Below are 20,206 nucleotides of genomic sequence, written 5' to 3'. Positions count from 1 at the left end.
GTGTGTGTGTGTGTGTGTGTGTGTGTGTGTGTGTGTGTGTGTGAGCATTTGGGAGGTGGCGCCGTACATCCTTGGACCAGTGAATTAATTCATCGCTCAGTCCACTCCTGCCTCCGTTTCCCCGAGTCTGCCAGGCACCGAAGCCCCTTGCAGGGCTTGCAAAGTTTGGCGGAGGGCGGGCAGACACTGGGATGGCAGGCAACCCGGATGCTTTCAGAGGAGCGGAGGGCAGGAGGGTGGGAAATCCAGATCGGGAGCACCAGGCGTCAGAGCGCTGCAGGGATCGGGGGCGGGCCCGGGCGGGTCCTGGGCAGCCTTGGGGCGGGCCGGGAGCTGCGGGCTCAGAGCCCAGCGACACTGTCCAGCGGGACTCGCGCGGCGCCGGCAATGGGCCCTGGGGCGCTGCTGGCAGTGTTGCTCGTGCTCGGAACCGGGGACACAACCAGAGCAGCGGCGCGAGAGGACACGTTCTCGGCGCTGACCAGCGTGGCACGCGCCTTGGTGCCAGAGCGCCAGCTACTGGGTCTGCTGCGGCGCTACCTGCGAGGGGAAGAGGCGAGGCTGAGAGACTTGACCAGGTGAGGGCTGGCGTGGAGAGCGGCCGAGGGGTCTGGTGAGCGACCCTGTCCTACAGGCTGGGGGTGGGGGCTAGTGTGAGCCCACTGTCACCTTGCGTGGGACTTCAGGTCAGTGTCCCACTGTGAGACTGAGACGCTGGCATGGGATGGGAGCTGACTGAAGCCCGTGTGCCCCCAGACCCACTGTTAGCCATGGGGGAACTCTGAGACACTCTATCATGGGGCATTGGGAAAGGCTGTGCCACATGGCACCTCGGATTCCGTCACACTCACAGTGGCACCCCAGATCCAGCATCACCCAACGAAGTTGATACACTGTGGAAAAGTGTGGTGGGCCGACTCCAGGACCACCAGGTCCTATAAGGTGCTGTGTCAGCTGTGCAGATCCCCAGGCGCTGTGACACAGTGACATACTGCAGTGACACAGAAGCACTGAGAGTTAGACGGAGCAAATAACGGGGTAAAATCCTGAAAAGGCCAGCCGTGCCCTCTGGAGCTTGCGACTAGAGCATCATGATCATTAACCAGAGCTGTCTGTTGCCTCAGTGTTTTTCACTCTTCTTACAAGTGTAAAAGCTCTCTAAACAATAAATGATTGCTGGGCTGTCGTGTGGAAGCAACTGACACCAAGAAAACACCGCAAAAAGCCACACTTAGTGCTAGAAGGTCCTGAGAGGAGCCCCCGGCTGCTGCTCAGCCATACTGCTTTGCTGTGTAATCAACAAACTCTAGCGCTACCCACTGAGGGATCAAAGAGAGAAAGGCTGGGACTGGGGGCACGGTAATCACCTACCGACCTGGTCAGTGTCAAACTATGAGATGAACAACTGTATGTCATGCCACATGTCCGAACATGTGTTGTGCCTCCTCTGCTCGGACACTGAGAAGCCCACAGCACTGAGTCCTTAGTAGGGTGTACTGTGTGACCCGCTCGCTGAGCTGAGACGACACAGCGCATTGTTTATAAAAGCGCAAGTGAGCGTGTGTGGTGTGAGTACCGATGCAAGGGTGACATGGACGGTGTGTGGGACACAATATGTGAGAGAGACCATGCAGAAGAGAGTCTGTTTGCGTGTGGAAGTGTGTACGAGAGATCTCACGGGTTATCCGTGGAGAATCGGTGATATCATTTGGTGTATGTCCTTAAGCAGATAGCTTGCCTCCAAGCAGTTATGTGCATATACATTTGCTATTAGTTTGAAATAGTTTAACAATACACACATAGTCCTCAACTTACAATGGTTCGAATTACAATTTTTTAGCTTTATTAGCGTGTATAAATTAGCGTTCAGTAAGAAACTACTTCAAGAACCCGTATAGCCATTCTGTTTTTCACTTTCAGTGCAGTATTCAATAAATTACCTGAGATACTCAACACCATATTATAAAATAGGCTTTGTGTTAGATGATTTTGCCCAACGGTAGACCGATGTAAGTGTTCTGAGCATCTTTGAACCATGATGTTTGGTAGGTCAGGTGTATTATTATAAATGCAGTTTTGACTTAGGATGGGGTATAAAGGGTGAAACCCCAGCATAAATCGAGGAGCATCTGTCTATATAACGTGTTCATTAATTTTAACAATAAATGATGACAATTTCAATAAGTCTTCTCAAACTCTAGAGTGGAAAAGTTGCCTGGTGTTCTGTGGGCCTGTATCGGCAGAGCGAAGTGTTGTAATTCTGTTCTTAGTGCACGGTCACTGGAATCCAAGTTCATTGGCGGAAATAGGACAGACATTTTCACACTTTGATTTCAGAACCCAGCCTGCTTCCTGCTACCCTTGTATTTGGTCTCGTACCAGTAATCTTTCTTTAAGTGGTTCAGATGGCAATTGTAGGAGTCAGAGTCCTGGTGCCAGGCCTTCAGGAAACAGGCTCAGAGGGCAGCACTTGAAGCATCAGGCAAAGCAGTTGGCCAGGGGTTCCTCGCCATGACGATCTCCTTCATCGTGCTGTTTCCATTGCCATCGTCAGAGTGGGAGGTCTCACCCAAACCTTATCTCATGTGATTCTCACACACAACGTTTTGAAGTAGGTTTGCATTACAAACTAAAGTTTAGTATCTTATCGAAGATGGTAAATCTACAAGATAGCAAATGCAGGACCAGGGCACAGTTCTTTGGATATTTTTTAATCCACGTTTCTTTCCATCATGTTATGATGTCCCCGCTGCTAGCTTTAGCTGATAGACCAGGATGCAGACTGAGCCCCAGAACAGCAGGAGGTTTGATTAGTGGCCAGAATCCATGGTGGTGAAGGGTCTGGATTCAGTTTAACGGGAGTCTGTTTGCATCCTTGGCTCTGACCTTGGGCAACTTTTTTGTTTGTTTGTTTTTAATCTTTAATTTCCTGATCTATAAAATTATGATAAAAATAATAGCTTGGGAGGATTAAGTACTATGTAAAGATATTTATCATTGTGTTTGGCATGTAATAATTGCTCTACAGATGTTAACTCTTTGTGATTATTGTTCGTTTTATTGCCTATGGGACCAGCAGTTAGCGTAATGGCTATGTCACTGGACTCCCATATAGTCAACCGCAGTTCGCGTCCCCGACCTGGTGGCTTAAACTCACGCTGGGCACGTGTGCGTGTGCGCCCAAGATTCCGAGAGGAGAATAGAGGAGAAGGGATTGTGGCATGGCCATACCCCCTGGGGGGGTGATTTCTCGCTTTCTATCTCTCTGTCTCTCTCTGTCTTTCTGGCGAGCGCATGCACCCTATAGCAAAAACCTCTCCAAAAAAAGAAAAAAAAAAAAAAAAAAAAAAGACTGCCTAATGAAACTAGCTCCCACATTAGCTCTCAGCATTAACTAGCATTGTGAAAGCCTATATAAAAACATAATCATATGGGCCAGCAGGGAGTATGGTGGTTAAGGCACTGGATAGTACATGGCAGGCTCCAAGTTCAAGTCTCACACCTGGCAGCTTGAAAAACATGCCAGACACATGTTCATGCATGCACAGTATCCTGAGAAGAAAATGGAGGAGAGGGGAATTTTGGCATGATCCCTCTGGGGCCAGGGCAATGGGTCCTCACTTCTCCTCTTTCTCTAGCGAGTACCCATGCCATAAAACATAAGATTCTACGATAGATTTTTTTTTTAATTCTCAGATGACTTATGAACATTCGATTTCACAGAATTTTGTTTGACATTTTGTTCACTGTCAGTCTGTTCTGTAGTCAATGGTCTAAAAATGAGTGAAATGTTTGGTTTATAAAGCAAGAATTTTGGCAGTTTCTGATCATTTTCTTATACTTCCAATCTGGTGCTATTATCTAATTTAAGATGTTATTTCTAAGTCCTCAGATGATAGTCTTCTCTGACATTTTAAAATCTGGAAATGAAATATTTTTCTATGTTGAAACTGCTCTCTACCCTGAATTAATGAATAAAAATGTTGCTAGCTATGGATGTAAAGTTATATAGTTCTGTAACACATATATAGTTACATAGATGAGATGGCTTTTAAAAGTTAGTGGAAAATGGAATTAAAATATGAGTTTATTTTGGTGCAAAAACATCTGAAATCCATGCATAGTTCCCCCCCCAACATTCTACATTTTCCATGAAGTGTTTGAATACCTCATGTGTATATATCATTAAATCCTATGTTTTTTCCTTGTTGCTGTTGTTACAGCTTTAAAACTCACTGGACTGAAAGAGTAGCAGCAGCAATTCTTTCTGTTCTAAGAAGTAAGCATTCAGAATGTCTCAGGAGAACTGAGACAAAGCCTTTACTGAATTCCAGAGGAGAAACATACATATTGAATTGGAATGGCCCATACGCAGTACTTGGATAAGCCACCCAGACTATGCTTAATGCAGGGATTGGGTTGCAAATTTTATGTGCAGATTCTCATAGAGAAGGATCTGATTTTCCACTCTCAGCATTTGTTAAAGCAAAAAACCATTTAGGAAACTCTGAGGTTTGAATTCAACATCCAATAACTCAGTCTCTGGAAACCAGCTATTTGCTCAGAGGCTGGGCATAGGGCCAACTTTTGGATTCCAAACCATCCTCAGATATCAGTCAACAGATTTTCTTTGTATGACAGAAAAATGGCATATCTGAACACTGAACTGAATTGATGTGCAGCAGTAAAAGCGAAACCCCTGGCCTGAGCACCTCGACCTCAGAATGCAATGCAGGGCGCAAAGGAAACAAGATAATAGACAGTCATTTGATTTGATGGATGACTCGGGGAAAATATTTACCTCTGTCTTACTTCTTTCCTTTTGTGCCTGACTTTCTCCTGCTGCCTGTTAAACATAAGACCTCAAGCTAATGAGCAATCTATTTGTTCACTTGTGGAATTGAAGTGACGAAGTAATGGGATGCGCACACGGAAGGGTTCATAGAGATCTCCTAGACGGGATTAGTTCTTCTAGTTTGCAGGGGAGGAAACTGAGGGCTAGGAGGAGGCTGGAGCAGAATGTCTCAGGTCTCCTCCTAGCTCCCCCCATCCAACTGTCTTATACAATCCCCTGCTCACTCAGCCGCAATTGTTCCTGGACTCTTACTCATTAAGCTGGACTGAAGCCCAAGTCTCTGCTTATAAGGTTTTTCATCGAGCAATGGAATATCTTTCACTAAGTAGTTCCATATGGAGCCCAAGCGGGAAATAATGGGCAGTAAAACAGCACCCACACCCTGCAGCCTCGTTTAATTTCAAATCCTAGTTTAGCAGCTCACACACTGCCCTGTCGTTGGAATCGGAGACATTCTGGGATTTGACAGGCTTCCCCTTTCCTCCCTGGGGCACCCAGGCCCAGATTCTCCTTCTTAGCTCATGTTGCTTTGAACATTAGCTCTCTGGAAGCACCTCAAGGCAAGTCATCTTCTATTTCAGGCTCTATTTCCTAATCCTCCCATCAGATTCTACTTGAGGAGTTGAAATCTCCCTGCTCTGCCACTCCCTCCATTCTCCCTTTCATGGCTTTTCACATGCAGGACTTTCCCACTCTTGCAAAAGGACTCTTGTAGTATCAGGTGCTCGTGCACATGTTCATACTTTTTTTTTTCCACTTAGCACATACTCTTTCTTGTTTTACTTCCATTGTTACCATTGGGGTGTCAGAAAAGCCTTAATGCATTTCTGCATTAAAAAAAATAAATAAAACATGGAAAAACACACATGACTCTTCAGACAACCCAATATATTCCTTTTGGAAATCATTTTACAATTTATTTCTTCCAAGTGAGAGAAATAGAGACAGACATCCCCAATGGGGTCCTCATGCCACAATCCACCCCTAACTATGAATCACTGGGACCAAGATTATTGTTGTTTTCAAAAATTTGTCCAAGATACAAAAGAGTATATTGAATTCAATTCTTCTATAGAAGTATATATTAAATCTACATGCAAAGGGATGAATAAAGTTATTTTGTCTGTGAAATTCTTGAGTATGGGCCCCTATTTAGCCCTAGCACCTGGCATATAATCTGATGTCAAGGAAGTAATGATATGGGTTAAATTATCAAATAAACAAGTATGTCAGGCCTCTGTGTCTTTGTACGCATCGGCCTCTGTTGGCTTTGGAAAAACTCTTTCTTGGTATTCTCTGGGAATCAGCCCAGCAAAAGCAGCTGAGAACCCAGTGTTTGGAGCCAGGCAGACTTGGGTTCAGTCCTGACTTTGCCATTTCCTAACAGTGTAACCTCACTTCAGTTTCCTCTCCTGTAAAATGGGCAAAATAAAATCTCACTAGGGGTTGTTGGGGGGCTGTTTAAATGAGACCATATAGATAAAGAATTCAATGGTGATGCCTGTACCTGGTAAAGGCTCAGTCAGCAATAGCTATCAGTACTTGAATTAATCCTTCAAGGCTCAGACCAAGTGCCATCTCCCTGGGAAGTCTTCCTTACTCCTAACTCCACCCAGATATTAACATTGGATACAGAGTGATGATAGAAGAAAAGGCCTTTCTTATTGCAAACTCTTTGAGATCTGGATCCTGTCTGGCCTGTGTATCTCCAGCATCTAGCCTGGAGGCTGAGACACAACATTGTCTAGTATAGATTGACCCATTCAATGAATGAGTGTACCTACTTATGTTGTGTTTAGAGTTTTCATATTCTTTATGCTTGCATGGCTTTTTGGCTAGACTATTACATGAGTCTCAAGAGGTTCAGCATTTCCATTTTAGCTACTCTTATTGTGTCAGTACCATGCTGATCTTCCAAAGGTATGGTGGTTGTACAGGGAGGTGAGCTTTTCCAATTCCTCTCTTTCAGATTCTATGACAAGGTGCTTTCTTTGCATGAGGATTCAGCGACTCCAGTGGCTAACCCTCTGCTTGCATTTACTCTCATCAAACGCCTGCAGTCTGACTGGAGGAACGTGGTGCATAGCCTGGAAGCCCGGGAGAACATCCAAGGTAACAAGGAGGGATGCTGGAGGGCAAGAGAGAAGCTTCTATCTCCTGACTCAGCGGCAAGGACAGAAATTCTGATGGCATGTCATAGAGGATAATACCTACTTGATCTTCACTCCAGCCAGTACAAAGAATTAGGACTTGAAAACAGGATGAAATGATTTACACCTTAGGAAGCGCTTCCATATCCATTATCTCACTTGATCTTCTCCATGATCCTGAGCAGTACAGGGTATGTCATCCTGTTTACATACATGTAGTAAGCAAGGGTCTTATAGTCCCTGTTTCATGACCTTGTCCCTACAGGTCTTATAGTCCCTGTTTCATGACCTTGTCCCTACAGGTCATGAAACATCTGTACCATGACCACCTCCCTCACTTGTTCTACTCATGCTTAAAGAAGGTTATTTCAGAGGTAGAAGAGTTGTCCCCCTAAAGGACAAGATCCCTGGAGACATACAGGATAAGAAAATAGATGAAGGTTGTATGCCTTGTTTTTCACTCATGCTGACTGTTCCTCCTTCAGAAATTATATTATGCATCCGCCCTGTGCTATAAAGTGTTTGCTTCTAAAAAACACAAAGACAAAGAATACTAACTTGTGAAATATTTGGACAGAGGGTCACCCCTTGCATGGATTAAATGCTCACCACTTGGTCTTTGAATGATGGCCTGATATTTTTACTACTTCTACAGCTCTGAAGGATGGTTACGAGAAGGTGGAGCAAGACCTCCCAGCCTTCGAGGACCTGGAGGGGGCAGCGAGGGCCCTGATGCGGCTGCAGGATGTGTACATGCTCAATGTGAAGGGCCTGGCTCGTGGTGTCTTCCAGAGAGTCACCGGCTCAGCTGTCACAGATCTGTACAGCCCCAGGCGGCTCTTCCCCCTCACAGCTGATGACTGTTTCCAAGTTGGCAAGGTAACAATATTCAGAGAGAGAGCCAATTGCTCAGCTCCTATTACTTCTGCATGAAATAACTACATCCTGATTGCTTTGACGTATTTCTAATATCTACAACAAGCCTAGAAATTTGATATCATTCCTATTTTAAGAGAAAGAAACCAAGGTTCAGCATAGGTAACTTGCCTGATTTTACACAGTTTAAAGTAGGATAACTATTAATATATTGTGAACCCAGCCTTTTAACTCCAAATCCTACGCTCTTTCTACAGTGGCAGAGGTGAGAGTGGAAGGGGTGTTATTAATTATGCCAGAAAAATAGATATACACAGGGCATCATGGTCCTTTGGTCACCCCAACTATAGCATTCTGCCAGTCTATGAACCACTGCGTGGAAAGAGAAAGCAGGGCTGGACCCATAGCCTAGTGATTAAAAGAGCTGGATACCACATCGCCAATAGTGGTTTGAATCCCAGCCCCAGCAGCTTAAAAAACACTCCACACAGGGGGATGGAAGAGAAAAATGAAAGAGAAAGCATAGAAAAAGAGATGGTGATATGAAGGTATGATTATAGAAATGCAGGCTTTTGAGACTTTCTGGAATCTCTTGCAACATTTCCTAGGCATTTAAACATAGTAGATTAAAGTAATGTAAAACAAAGCGAAAACAAACTAAAACCCCTGAGGACATTCACTTTAACATTACTTGAAGAAATAGACTTCAGGAACCTCCCCTATGAGGTCTTACACTGATCTTGGATCATGAATTGTAATCACACTGAGACTACTTTACAATGTACTTTGCCCACATTCGCCTTAAGAAGTTATAAAGTAAGTCTTCTGAAATTTTGAAGATGTGGATTGCAGGGAAGTGAACGTTCTCTGGCTCCTGCAGTGTTCATTAGCAGACCTAAGGGTGAGCCTCATGTGCCCTGATTCCAAGGTTTGGGAATCAGTCTTTTAAATGAATGCAGGAGAGGTCGCCTTGTGTCTATGTGGACTGTTGCCCCTTTTCTGAGATCCTGAGAGGAATTAGAGCTCAATCATTGTGTTCATAGCTAATTTGAATTTAAGCCAGTTAAAATAGGTTGACATATGAACTAATACATGCCTCATTAGAAGCCTAGTCAACTTGTGCACACGGGTCATGCTCCCATAATTCTGACTGGCTGGGAAAGCTGGGGGCAGAGATGATGGCATGAGACCCTGCTGAGGGTACTTGTGTTTCTCTCTCTCTCCCTCATAAAATAAAAAAGTAAACTTTAAAAAAAAAAAAAAAAAGCCAGGATTGTCACAGGTTGAGTCAGGGATCAAATCCATGTCGTCTGCTTCAAGTCAATATTCCTAACCATCAGACCACACTGCCTCTCTGCTAGAGCTAATGCTGCTTTTGTAGTGGATGTTATTAATATCAATATTGAATACAACTGTGCTCCCTCCCCAAAAAATCTGTCTTTGGTTAATGAGTGTGCGTGTAACCTGCAGAGATTTCTCTGTGCATCTGGGCACTCATCACACCTCTATGGGGAATCCCAGGGGCACAAAGTGGAGGAAGCGGCTGCCAGTTCCCAGCCTTGGGTGGTGCTCATGGGCTGAACTGAGCTTCTCTGAACAACTCACAGGTCTCCAGGGACTTCGGGGTGACCTCCTGGTGGACCTCCTGGTGATGGAGCCTTGGCTGGCCAAGTTCCGGTCTACCTTCCCTCTGGTCGTATGGCCATATGTCATCCACCAGCCACAATCCTCATAGCCGCCTTGCCCAGGAGAGCATGCACCATGTAATCCATTTTGAGATGAGTTATAGAACTCAAGAGTGAGGAGCCTGTATCCACGTCTCACCCAGGAGCCTGGTCACCCAGTGATGCCCCATACCAACCTCCAGGCTGTTGAATGCTGGTCCCCAAACCATGGATAGGTGCTGAGGAGGAGCACAGCGGTGGCTGTGAGGGTCAGCTCTCTCTTTTCTGCCTTCTCTGGGGCCTAGTCGGAAGCAAAACATGCTGCACAGGGGAGAAGGCTTCCCAGCTACAAGAGCAGCCAGGAGTTGTAGCTCCGCAGGAAGCTCAGGTGATTCCACTGTAGCCTGGGGGGGGCTTCTAGGCTTCCCTGAGCCCAAGCAGCCACTCCGGGCCTGTTACCTGAAGCCTGTGCAGGTCTGAGAGCTGGCTAAAATTCCTAATGGTCTTCATCTACCACTATTCTACTGAGTCTGTTGACTCTTGCTCATCATGGATTATTTCCCAATGTGGTTAGTCACGTTTGATTGGGAGCTTATTTTCCGCAGGACATTTTTTTTTATTTCCTCCCCATGACAGAATATCTGTGCCCAGAGAGGTTAGAATATCATCTCTCCAGAGAGTTCTGGATTGTCTTCTTTCAGGACTGGTCTTGGACCCATTTTTATGCTGACTTACTGACTTGGGGGTGGGGTGGGGGGGTCCTTGACCACACGGGCATTACAGATTTATACCCTAAACTCACAGGAAGCATAGGCCAAGAGGGTGAGTATTATAAGGAGGTATTTTATTTTTTATTTTATTTCTTTATAATACTCCTTAAAGTATAGAGGTCAGACAGAAGCAAACCAACTGTCTTATCTTCGTACTCCAGTGGGTAGTTTGTTTTCTGGTCCCTTCTTTCTCTTACTGTGTAGGTTTTCATGAGATCCAATTTTATGAGGTTTTCCTAGTTCCAATTCCCAAGTTTTTGGAGGTCTAAGGATGGCTTATCTTTTATCCCTGCATGAGTGTTACAGCCTAAGGTAATAATTACCATGGTTACCAAAACCAACATCTACCACATACCAGGCAGCTTCATCTAAGCTTATTGCTTGGAGTTTAGCTTTGTTTTGTTTCTGGTATATAGTATTTTCTATTTTTCTTCAAAACAAAAAATAAAATGTTTTATTTTTAAAAAAATTTTTTTTCCTTTTTCTTTGGAGAGGTTTTTGCTATAGGGCGTGTGCGCATGCCAGCCAGCCAGAGAGAGACAGAGAGACAGAAAGCGAGAAATCACCCCCCAGGGAGGATGGCCACGCCGCGATCCCTTCTCCTCCATTCTCCTCTCTGGATCCTGGGCACGCACGCACATGTGCCCGGCTTGAGTTTAAGCCACTGGGTCCAGGACTCGAACCGCGGTTGACTACATGGGAGACCAACGACATAGCCATTAAGCCAATTGCTGGTCCCTAAAATAAAATGTTTTAAAATATTTTATTCAAAATTTCTCAGTATGTATTTGTATTTGGAAGGATTCCAGTTATCTTAATGTTTCTGGGACTTGAAGTTCCTCATAAAAAAAAAATATATTTTTTTATATATATATTTTTTTTTTTTTTTTTGAGAGAGAGGTATTTGCTATAGGACATGTGTGCTCACTGGAGACATAGAGTATTACACAGAGAAAGAGAAAGAGAAAGAGAAAGAGAAAGTAAGCAATCACCCCTCAAGTGGGATGGCACACTGCAATCCATTTTCCTCCATTCTCCTCTCAGGATTTTGGGTGGGCACACATGCACACATGCTCGGCTTGAGTTTCAAGCTACTGTGTCTAGGAGTCGAACCATGAATGGTCATGTGAGAGTTCAGTACCTTAACCACTATGCCACTTGCTGGCCCCATCTCATGGAAATCTTAATTAAGTAAATTGTTAATTCGGTAAGAAAAATTCAATCACTTTTTATTGAATTCTCCACCTCAGCCTTTTTATAATTAGGGAACTCGAGGACCAGAAAGGTAAAACAGCTGGTTAATGGCAGACCTGGGAGAGGAACTGATTTATTATCTAGACTGCAGAGTTGCAGGGTCTCTAAGTTCTGTCCTGTCTGGCAGTTACACTGGAATTAGATCATTTTCTAAGAGTTCTTCCAAATCTGTGAGTATATAGTTTCCTGTGTTCTCCAGTGTCTACTTCCAGGAAATTCCACCTGCAGGTCTGGCATTTTCCTGTAAACTGTAAGCTATTAGGAGACAGAAGCTGTCTGGTACCAATATGTTGCCATAGTGCCAAGCATTCCAATGTTTCATACAGAACAAATCCACTGAGCTCCCACAGCACTGGCATGTCTACATTTATTCCTTCATTGTGGAGTCTGACATACTATGTTACAATTTCTGCTTTACTCCTGTGCCCCTCACTTGATCTGAGCTCTTTCAGGGCAGTAGCACCAGGTACTGGTGAACACTTGGTGTTCAATAAATATTGAAAAAAAAGAATGAATGAATTTAACCCATTCTGTTGCTTCCAGCCCTAGCTTCCTAAAAACATGGCTCTCTCTGGACTAGCAGATGGTATAATGGTTACATCACTGAACTCCCACATAGTAGACCACAGTGTGAGTCCTGGACCTTAGTCACTTAAAACCCATGCTGGGCACATGTGCGTGTGTGCCCAAAATCCTGAGAGGAGAAGGGAGGAGGAGGGATTGTGGCATGGTCATACCTCCTGGGGGGTGATTTCTTGCTTTCTTTTTCTCTCTCTCGCCGTCTCTCTGACAAGCACATGAGCCCTATAGCAAAAATCTCTCTAAAACAAAACAAAACAAAACAAAAAATTAAACCATGGCACTCAAGACTTAGTCACTAGGTTAGCCCAAACTGCCTTTTAAAATTTATTTTCTGTTTCCCTTCGCCTTTGGCTACAGCTGCCAAGAACTACTTGAGCACATTCTTGCTTTGGACTTCTGTTTCTGTCATGCCCTCATCTTATGATTCTTTTCATTCTAATTTCTACACATAGAAATCCTTTTTCTTCTTCAAGGAAGGCCCATCTCAGATGTCACTTCTTCCATTAAGGCATCTGAGATTCCCACGCCTCCTCCCTTCTCTATGACTTCGGGCATCGTATGCATTTTCTTTTGAGCATCCATGGCCTTGTGTCCCATGTTAAAGTTATGTGGATTCATAGCTCTGTTCTCCTCCACATTTTTAGTTCTTCAAATGCGAGAACCCTTGTATATCCTCTCTACTTACATAATGCCTTGCATATACAGATAGACGATAGATGATAGATGGATGCCTCATGAGTTGAGTTAAAATTCATTTGAGACGAAACTTACCTTCTTGGCTTCCAAAGACTCTCTTACTCATTGGATTGTCATTTCCTTTCCTTTGTCCGAGAACTAAGGTTTTAGTGATGGTACTTGTGTCCCCGCAGGTGGCCTATGACATGGGGGATTACTACCATGCTATTCCATGGCTGGAGGAGGCTGTCAGTCTCTTCCGAGGATCCTACGGAGAGTGGAAGACAGAGGATGAGGCGAGTCTGGAAGACGCCTTGGATCACTTGGCTTTTGCCTATTTCCAGGTGGGGAGTGAGTGAGACTCATTATTTTATCACAATAAGTATGATGCTTCATGTCTGCTTTATAATTTTCTTAGCATCTTAATGTCTCTTAATTTATTCCACCTTTCCACTACAGTCAAATGTGAATTAAGCAAGATGATTATTTTATTATTTCCATGTATCACATGTGAGTAAACTGAGACTCCAAAAAGGTCCTGTCATGGAGTTGGGACTAGAACCCATCTGCCTGACTAAGCTCAGTGCTTTCTTCAATGCGATGACTACCATCATTTCCCACATACAAGGCAGTCTCTCGCCCGTAGCAGCTGCAGCCACATTCAGAAATATTTAGTAGGTTCACAGTAAATGCACATCACTCTTCTGTGCTCTCAACAGCTCAGAATTTCCCACTGTTATGCCATGATATTGGGGGAGACGCTGACAATTTCCTCTCCCATCTGCAGCTGTGTCCAACTGTGAAATGACTAGCGTTGGTTATAGGGTTGGAGCCATTGCTCTGTAGAACTGGCCTCAGCGCTTCCTCCAGGGGTTACTTTCCTTGACCCTGTTAATCTTACTACATGTGTGCTTCACGTGGGAGTCCATTTCCCTAAATATAACAATGGCCATCCTTTTGTATGGCCAACTCCATTTCCCATCAGAGTTGTACTATCTTCTAGATTAGGTCAGAGTTTACAAAGCTAATAAAACACTTCTGCTCTCTACATTCTTTTTTCTGTACCCCTTTCCCTGAGAAAAAGGAAAAAGATACGGGTGGTCCAAATCCATATGTTGCTGCAGAAATGGATTTATTCTTAGTGCAAGAAATGGCCCCATTCCTTTGATGGAAGTTCCTGGTAATGGACCTTTGTCATAGAACTGACTGCGTGCTCTTCCTGACTCTCTGGCTTAAGTGCTCATGTTAAAGCTAAAATACATAGAACAACTGAGATGTAACAAAGGGCAAGGGCCCCTGAGTCTTAATAGAGGAAGAAAATGGAGACTAGACATGGAGACTCACTCAGAGAAGCTGAAGTAAAGCGGCCTACCTTGAAAGTCGGGGTTTGGAAGATCACGCCCAAGTATTAGTTGGCCTTGTTTTGTTTCTCTCCAACCCTGACAACTTGGATTTCTCCTCAAGTTACTGGTAGACGCTCTCTTTCCACATTGTCCTTTGGTGAAATTCTACTCACCTGACAAGGCTCAAACTTTAGCTTTGTGAAACCCTCCTTAGTTTTCCTCACTCCTCAGGCTTTCCTCTTTGGTGTCCTTACAGCATGTTTTCATGCCTCAGTCATAGAACACATAAGGTTTTTTTAAAAAAAAGTTTAGTTTTTTCTCAGAGAGAGGTGGAGAGATGCAGAGAGGAGACACCCCAATGGGGTCTTCATGCTGTCATCCACCCCCAGCCTCCATAGATCATGGACATGCATGCACCTGCCTGGCATGTACAAGGAAACCTTGGGATGCAAGCCCATGACCTTCCTGTGTGGCTGAAGCATCACAGAGCACTGTTACCACTGTGCCACCGTCTGGCCCTCATAAGGCTTTGTTTCATGGCTGATTTACATTTCTCCTTCCCTTCCAGTAAACTACAGGTGAATGTTCCTCTATTAGACCCTTCGTTATCATGTAAAACCTGACATAAACTTATATTTTAGCATTTTATACGTGTGTATACACACACACACACACACACACACACACACACACACACACATATATATATATATAAAATCAATATTTTTAGAGCGAGATTTTTGCTATAGGGCATGTGCACTTGCTGGAGAGACAAAGACAGAGAGACAGAGAGTGAGAAATCATCCCCCAGGGGGAACAGTCCCGCCACAACCCTTCTCCTCAATTCTCTTCTCAGGATTTTGGGCCCACATGCACATGTGCCTGGCTTGAATTTTAAGCTGCCATATCTGAGACTCAAACCATGGTTGATTATGTGGGAGTCCAAAGACATAATTATTATGCCATTTTTTGGTCCTTCATTATGTATTTTCATAAGGAAAATTCTAGTAACTGTCAACAACGAGGGACAGCAGAGTGTAGTGGTTAAACCATAGACTCTGGAGTCAGACAGACCAAAGTTCACATTCTATGAAAACTTGGGCAACTCTGGACCAGCAGATGGCGTAATGGTTATGTTGCTGGACTCCCACATAGTTGGCCGCAGTTCTAGTCCTGCACCCGGTGACTTACAACTCATGCCAGGTGCATATGCATGCTTGCTCAAAATCTCGAGAGGAAGAGAAGGGATTGTGACATGGCCATCCCCCTAGGGGGTGATTTATCATTTTCTGTCTCTGTCTCTCTCTGTCTCTCTGGCAAGTGCACACACCTTATAGCAAAATTTTCTCTAAAAAAGCAAAAAAGAAACGGAAACTTGGGTAACTCAACGTTCTTGGGTCTCAATTTTTTTATCAGTAAGAGGGGAAAGATAATGATGCTCACCTCAAAGAGCTACTGTTGGGATTAAATGAGTCAATACATGGAAATCTCTTAATGCAGTGCACAGCACACACCATGCTCTCAATAAATGTCAACTATTATTGTTATATTACATGCTACAAGTGGGTGTGTCTTTTTTTATTCAATGTGATTTAGAGTTCACATTTCCAAGGAAATTTAACTGGGATTTCAAAAGTTACTCTAGCTTTGTTCTATATAAAACATAATTTTATTTCAGTACAGGCTCTTGAGTTTTAAAAAATATGCAAACAAGGATGGAGAAATGGAGGAGAAAGGATTGTGACATGACCACACCACATTGGGGGATGCTTTCTCGCTCTCTTTCTTTCTCTCTCTCTCTCTCTCTCGCTCTCTTTCTCTCTCTCTCTCTCTTTCTCTGTCTCTCTCTGGCAAGCACACATGCCCTCTGATAAGCTTTTTAAAAAAATGAACTGTCTATGAAGACCATGTAATGATATAAAAACATTCCTAATAATAATAAAACATGAAGCAAACAGGATGTGAGAGTATGTACATAATATGGTTTATAACTATGTTAGAACTGTATATTACCTAAAGTGCTTACAAAGACTGAGTTTCAGTAGAGTAATTTTTTCATTTCTCACATTTTATAATGTGTTTATTATCGCTTTTATCATTAAAATGTGGTTTTTTAATATGCTAAAATAAAATGATTGGGAGAAAATGTATTTCTCTTAGTTAATCATTTGAAGGCAACCAGAGGGTTACAAAATCCTCCTGTGCAGGATTCTGTTCCCTAGATTCATCTGCAAAACCCTTTCCTTTTTTTTTTTTTAAAAAAAATTATTTCTTTTATTTATAGTTACATTTAATCTGCTATGTGGCACATACACTCACCAGAGTGGAGCAGGGGAGAAAGTGAGAAAGCAAGCCTCCAGGACCATGACTCGAATCCGGGTCTGCCATGTGCTGCCATGTGGGAGTCCAGAGCTTTAACCACCATGCCACCTGCTGAGGTTGAATGGCTCCAGGGAGAGTTCATTCTAAGGCACTGGAGCTGTTTCTGCTATAGTTGTTCCTTTGCTTCCCTCCCACTGACTTTGTAGATTGTAGCAAATCCTGAACCTGGAGAATAGACGATATTTTTCCTAGAGTTTTTATCAACCCATATTTTTTTTTTTTGAAAGGTTTTTGCTATAGGGTGCGTGCGCTCGCCAGACAGGCAGAGAGAGACAGAGAGATAGAAAGCGAGAAATCACCCCCCAGGGAGGATGGCCACGCCGCAATCCCTTCTCTTCCATTCTCCTCTCGGGATCTTGGGCACGCACGCACACGCACCCGGCCTGAGTTTTAAGCCACCGGGTCTGGGACATGAACCACGGTTGACTACGTGGGAGTCCAGCGGCATAGCCATTATGCTAACTGCTGGTCCCAACCCATATTAAGTTTAATAATAAAATATAACCAAATAACAACACCCTGCAACCATGTGGTTTTGTATACTTAAAATCCCAGGGCACTTTTTTTCTCTTTTTTTCTTTTTTTGGAGAGGTTTTTTGCTATAGGACGCATGCACTCTCCAGAAAGACAAAGACAGAGAGACAGAACCAGGGCACTTTAAGAATGTTTATCTCCACTCATTTTTCTACCTTTCCAGGTAAGGGTGGCAGTAAGTCTTGTAAATGAGGAAACTAAAGAGACCTGCTTTGCAGTAGAGCCATGGTCTTCCCTCAGCTGCTTGCAGTGAGCCCCACATCTACCTGTCATGAATATTTTTTGTTCGCTTTTTAAATCAGTTTGATGATTTGGTCAGAGGAGAGGTCCTCAGTGCAGTTAACACTTTCTTTTCCCTTTCTTCCTTCGTGTTTGTTTTATAGGCAGGAAACGTGTCCTGTGCCCTCAGCCTCTCCCGAGAGTTTCTCCTCTACAGTACGTAATGATCCGAGAAAAGCCAGCCCCAGGTCTGCCTTCCGGGAAATCCCTTCCACTCCTGGCTTTCATCTGGGCATGTGAAGGACAGCTACATATGTTTATTATGCTCGTTTCCTAATTCTAGGCACATTTCAAACTTTGGATAAAATCTTACTTCTATGCAGATCAATGCATCAGAGGGATGTTTTTTTCCTTGACTGAACACTGTAGAAATATTCTATTTCAGGAACCAGCAATTGGTGTAATGGCTATGTCGCTGGACTCCCATGTAGTTAACCGCAGTTCAAGTCCCGGACCCGGTGGCTTAAACTCACGCCGGGTGTGTGTGCGTGCGTGCCCAAGATACTGAGAGGAGAATGGAGGAGAAGAGATTGTGGTGTGGCCATCCCCCCTGGGGGATGATTTCTCGCTTTCTGTCTCTCTGTCTCTGTCTTTCTGGCTAGCGCACACGCCCCATAGCAAAAACATTTCAAAAAGAAATTCTAAATCATATGTTTCAATTGCATTATGTAGTAATAATATCAGCCTATTTTACAGCCTAAATGTATGAGAAAGTATGGAATAGAAATGGTAGGAAAAAACTAAACACAGGTCAAGAACAGGAATTTTTCCCAAAGCCAAGGGCCAAAGGAAGATGTGTAGTCTGCAGGGCCTGAAGAAAAGGCAGGGAGGGCGACAGGTGTAGTATCAGCTTATGTTATTTGCTCCCTCTTCCTGGTGTTTCTGCCAAGAAGGACGGAGGAAAGTAAGTTAGTTGGAAAATGTCGAAAGGAAGGTATCTACCTGGTGCTTTACTCCTCCACCCCCCAACTAGTCACTTATTAGTGTTGCTTCAATGGGAAAGGTCCAGGATGGGGAGCCAGTTTCTTCAGAGACAGTTTAAAGACCCCAGTTTTGGAAGTAGATCTGGGAGTGAAAGAAATCATTGTGTGCTGTGTGTGCAAGGAGGAGAGTGCCAGAGCGGACCAGTCTGGCTGCTCACAGAAGATGTCAGTTCTTCCCCGTAACCCAGCGCCTACTTTGCTATGCAGCTTCCTGCCAGATGGTCCCAGAGTTTAGCCTCAGCCCCCTTCAGGAGGTGCCTTATTAACACAGTGAGACAGAGAAGAGGAAAATAGGTCAGCTAATGTCTAGGCTTTTCTACTTAAAAATTTTTAAACAGGACCAGCAGTTGATGTAATCATTACATTGCTGGACTCCCACATAGTTGAACATGGTTCGAGTCCCAGACCCTATGACTTAAAACTCATGCTGGGACTCCAGTGCGTGCATGCCCAAAAGCCCAAGAGGAGAATGGAGGAGAAGGGATTGTGGCATGGCCATCCCTCCTGGGGTGGGGGGTGATTTCTCTTTTCTGGCTTTCTGTCTGTGTCTCCAGTTACTGCACATGCCCTATAGCAAAAATCTCTCTAAAAAAAATTATTTTTTACTTATTTGCTTACAATTTTGGTGGTAACTCCCTAGGTTTTCCTTAGACAAGGTATTTAGATGCTAAAATAAGATACAAAATCACTATTATGTCTTAATATTTATTAAGTTTTTCATAGAAGACTTTATATATTCATAACTTCTTAATGAATCCTTCAGTAACATTATTCATTTCTGATAATTTAGCAAACAGTAGCATAAGGAAGTAACCGTATGGTCTGGAAACACATGGGTAATTGGTGGTATAAGCAAAATTATAACCCAATCCTCCTTTATTTCTGTGCTGATCTATCAAAATCCCCACCTCTTCCGGAGAGCCCAGAGTGTGTACTACATAGGTGGATAAGCGGAACATGGCCAGTTGAGATCCTAGTTTCATTTCTAGCTTACAAGCGTATCATTTCCATTCTCCAAACTTTATTTCTCCTCTTGTTAAAAAAGAACATTGGAGCGACCTGCCCGTCGTGCAGGGCTTAAACACTGCATCCGGAGTCAGCTCCCACATGGACAACTGTGGTTTAAATCCTGGCCTGGAGGGTTGAAAAACATGCCAGGCTTGTGTCCATGCATGCTCAAAATGGGAAAGAGAAATGGAGGAAATGGACGAGGGCATGATCATACCCCATTGAGGGATGCTTTCTCTCTTCCCTTCTGACTCTTCCTCTCTTTCTCTCTTTCCTTCTGGTGAGCATACAAACCCTCTGGCAATAATAATAATAATTAATAATAATAATAAAGAATGGTGGAGGCACTGTAGTGCAGAGGCTAAGGGAGTCAGATCCCATGTAGTCGACTGCGGTTCTAGCCTGGCTCTGGCAACCTGGAAAATATACTGGCCATGTGTACATGCCCCAAATCCTGATGGGATGGAGAAGTGGATAGAGGATTGCAATGTGAGGACACTCCTCTTTGGGAGGTTCTCTCTCTCTCTCTCTCTCTCTCTCCTTGAGCACATGTACCTGCTGGCACACACACACACACACACAAAAGATGGCCAGATGGTTGCACAGCAATAAAACATGACACTCTGTGAGGATGGCCAACATGGGAAAGTTTCTGTTTGCATGTGGAGATCCCCAGCCCCCAGAGTACAATGAGTGCACACGCATGCCGTGGTCATGGGCTAGCCGAGGCTGGGGCTGGATTGTGGCATCAGGAACCTGTAAGGAGTGTTCTCTCCCTCTCTCTCTCTGTCTCTCTCTCTCTTTGGCTCTCTTGCTCATGGAAGAAATTTTTAAAAATCTGTTTTTTAAAA

The 20,206-nt window shown here is 43.9% G+C and overlaps 1 protein-coding gene across 2 annotated transcripts in view; it reads left to right on the top strand.

Moving 5' to 3' along the window:
• Nucleotides 1-355: 355 nt before the first annotated feature.
• The window catches only part of P4HA3 (prolyl 4-hydroxylase subunit alpha 3), a 40,540-nt gene continuing 20,689 nt past the window's right edge, over nt 356-20,206 (top strand). The window contains exons 1-5 of one of the 2 annotated variants that reach the window (XM_006140984.3): nt 356-578; nt 6,825-6,967; nt 7,661-7,884; nt 13,021-13,170; nt 17,469-17,520. In XM_006140984.3, coding sequence (XP_006141046.1) covers nt 388-578; nt 6,825-6,967; nt 7,661-7,884; nt 13,021-13,170; nt 17,469-17,520 — 760 coding nt within the window. In that variant the 5' untranslated portion in view covers nt 356-387. The remainder of the gene's footprint in view (nt 579-6,824; nt 6,968-7,660; nt 7,885-13,020; nt 13,171-17,468; nt 17,521-20,206) is intronic. The other variant, XM_027774149.1, reaches the window with a different exon arrangement.

Source organism: Tupaia chinensis, unplaced genomic scaffold, assembly GCF_000334495.1.
Source record: "Tupaia chinensis unplaced genomic scaffold, TupChi_1.0 Scaffold000047_1, whole genome shotgun sequence".
Lineage (NCBI taxonomy): Eukaryota > Metazoa > Chordata > Mammalia > Scandentia > Tupaiidae > Tupaia > Tupaia belangeri.
The sequence above is the reverse complement of the archived record's forward strand: the minus strand, read 5'-3'. Positions and strand labels throughout refer to the sequence as shown.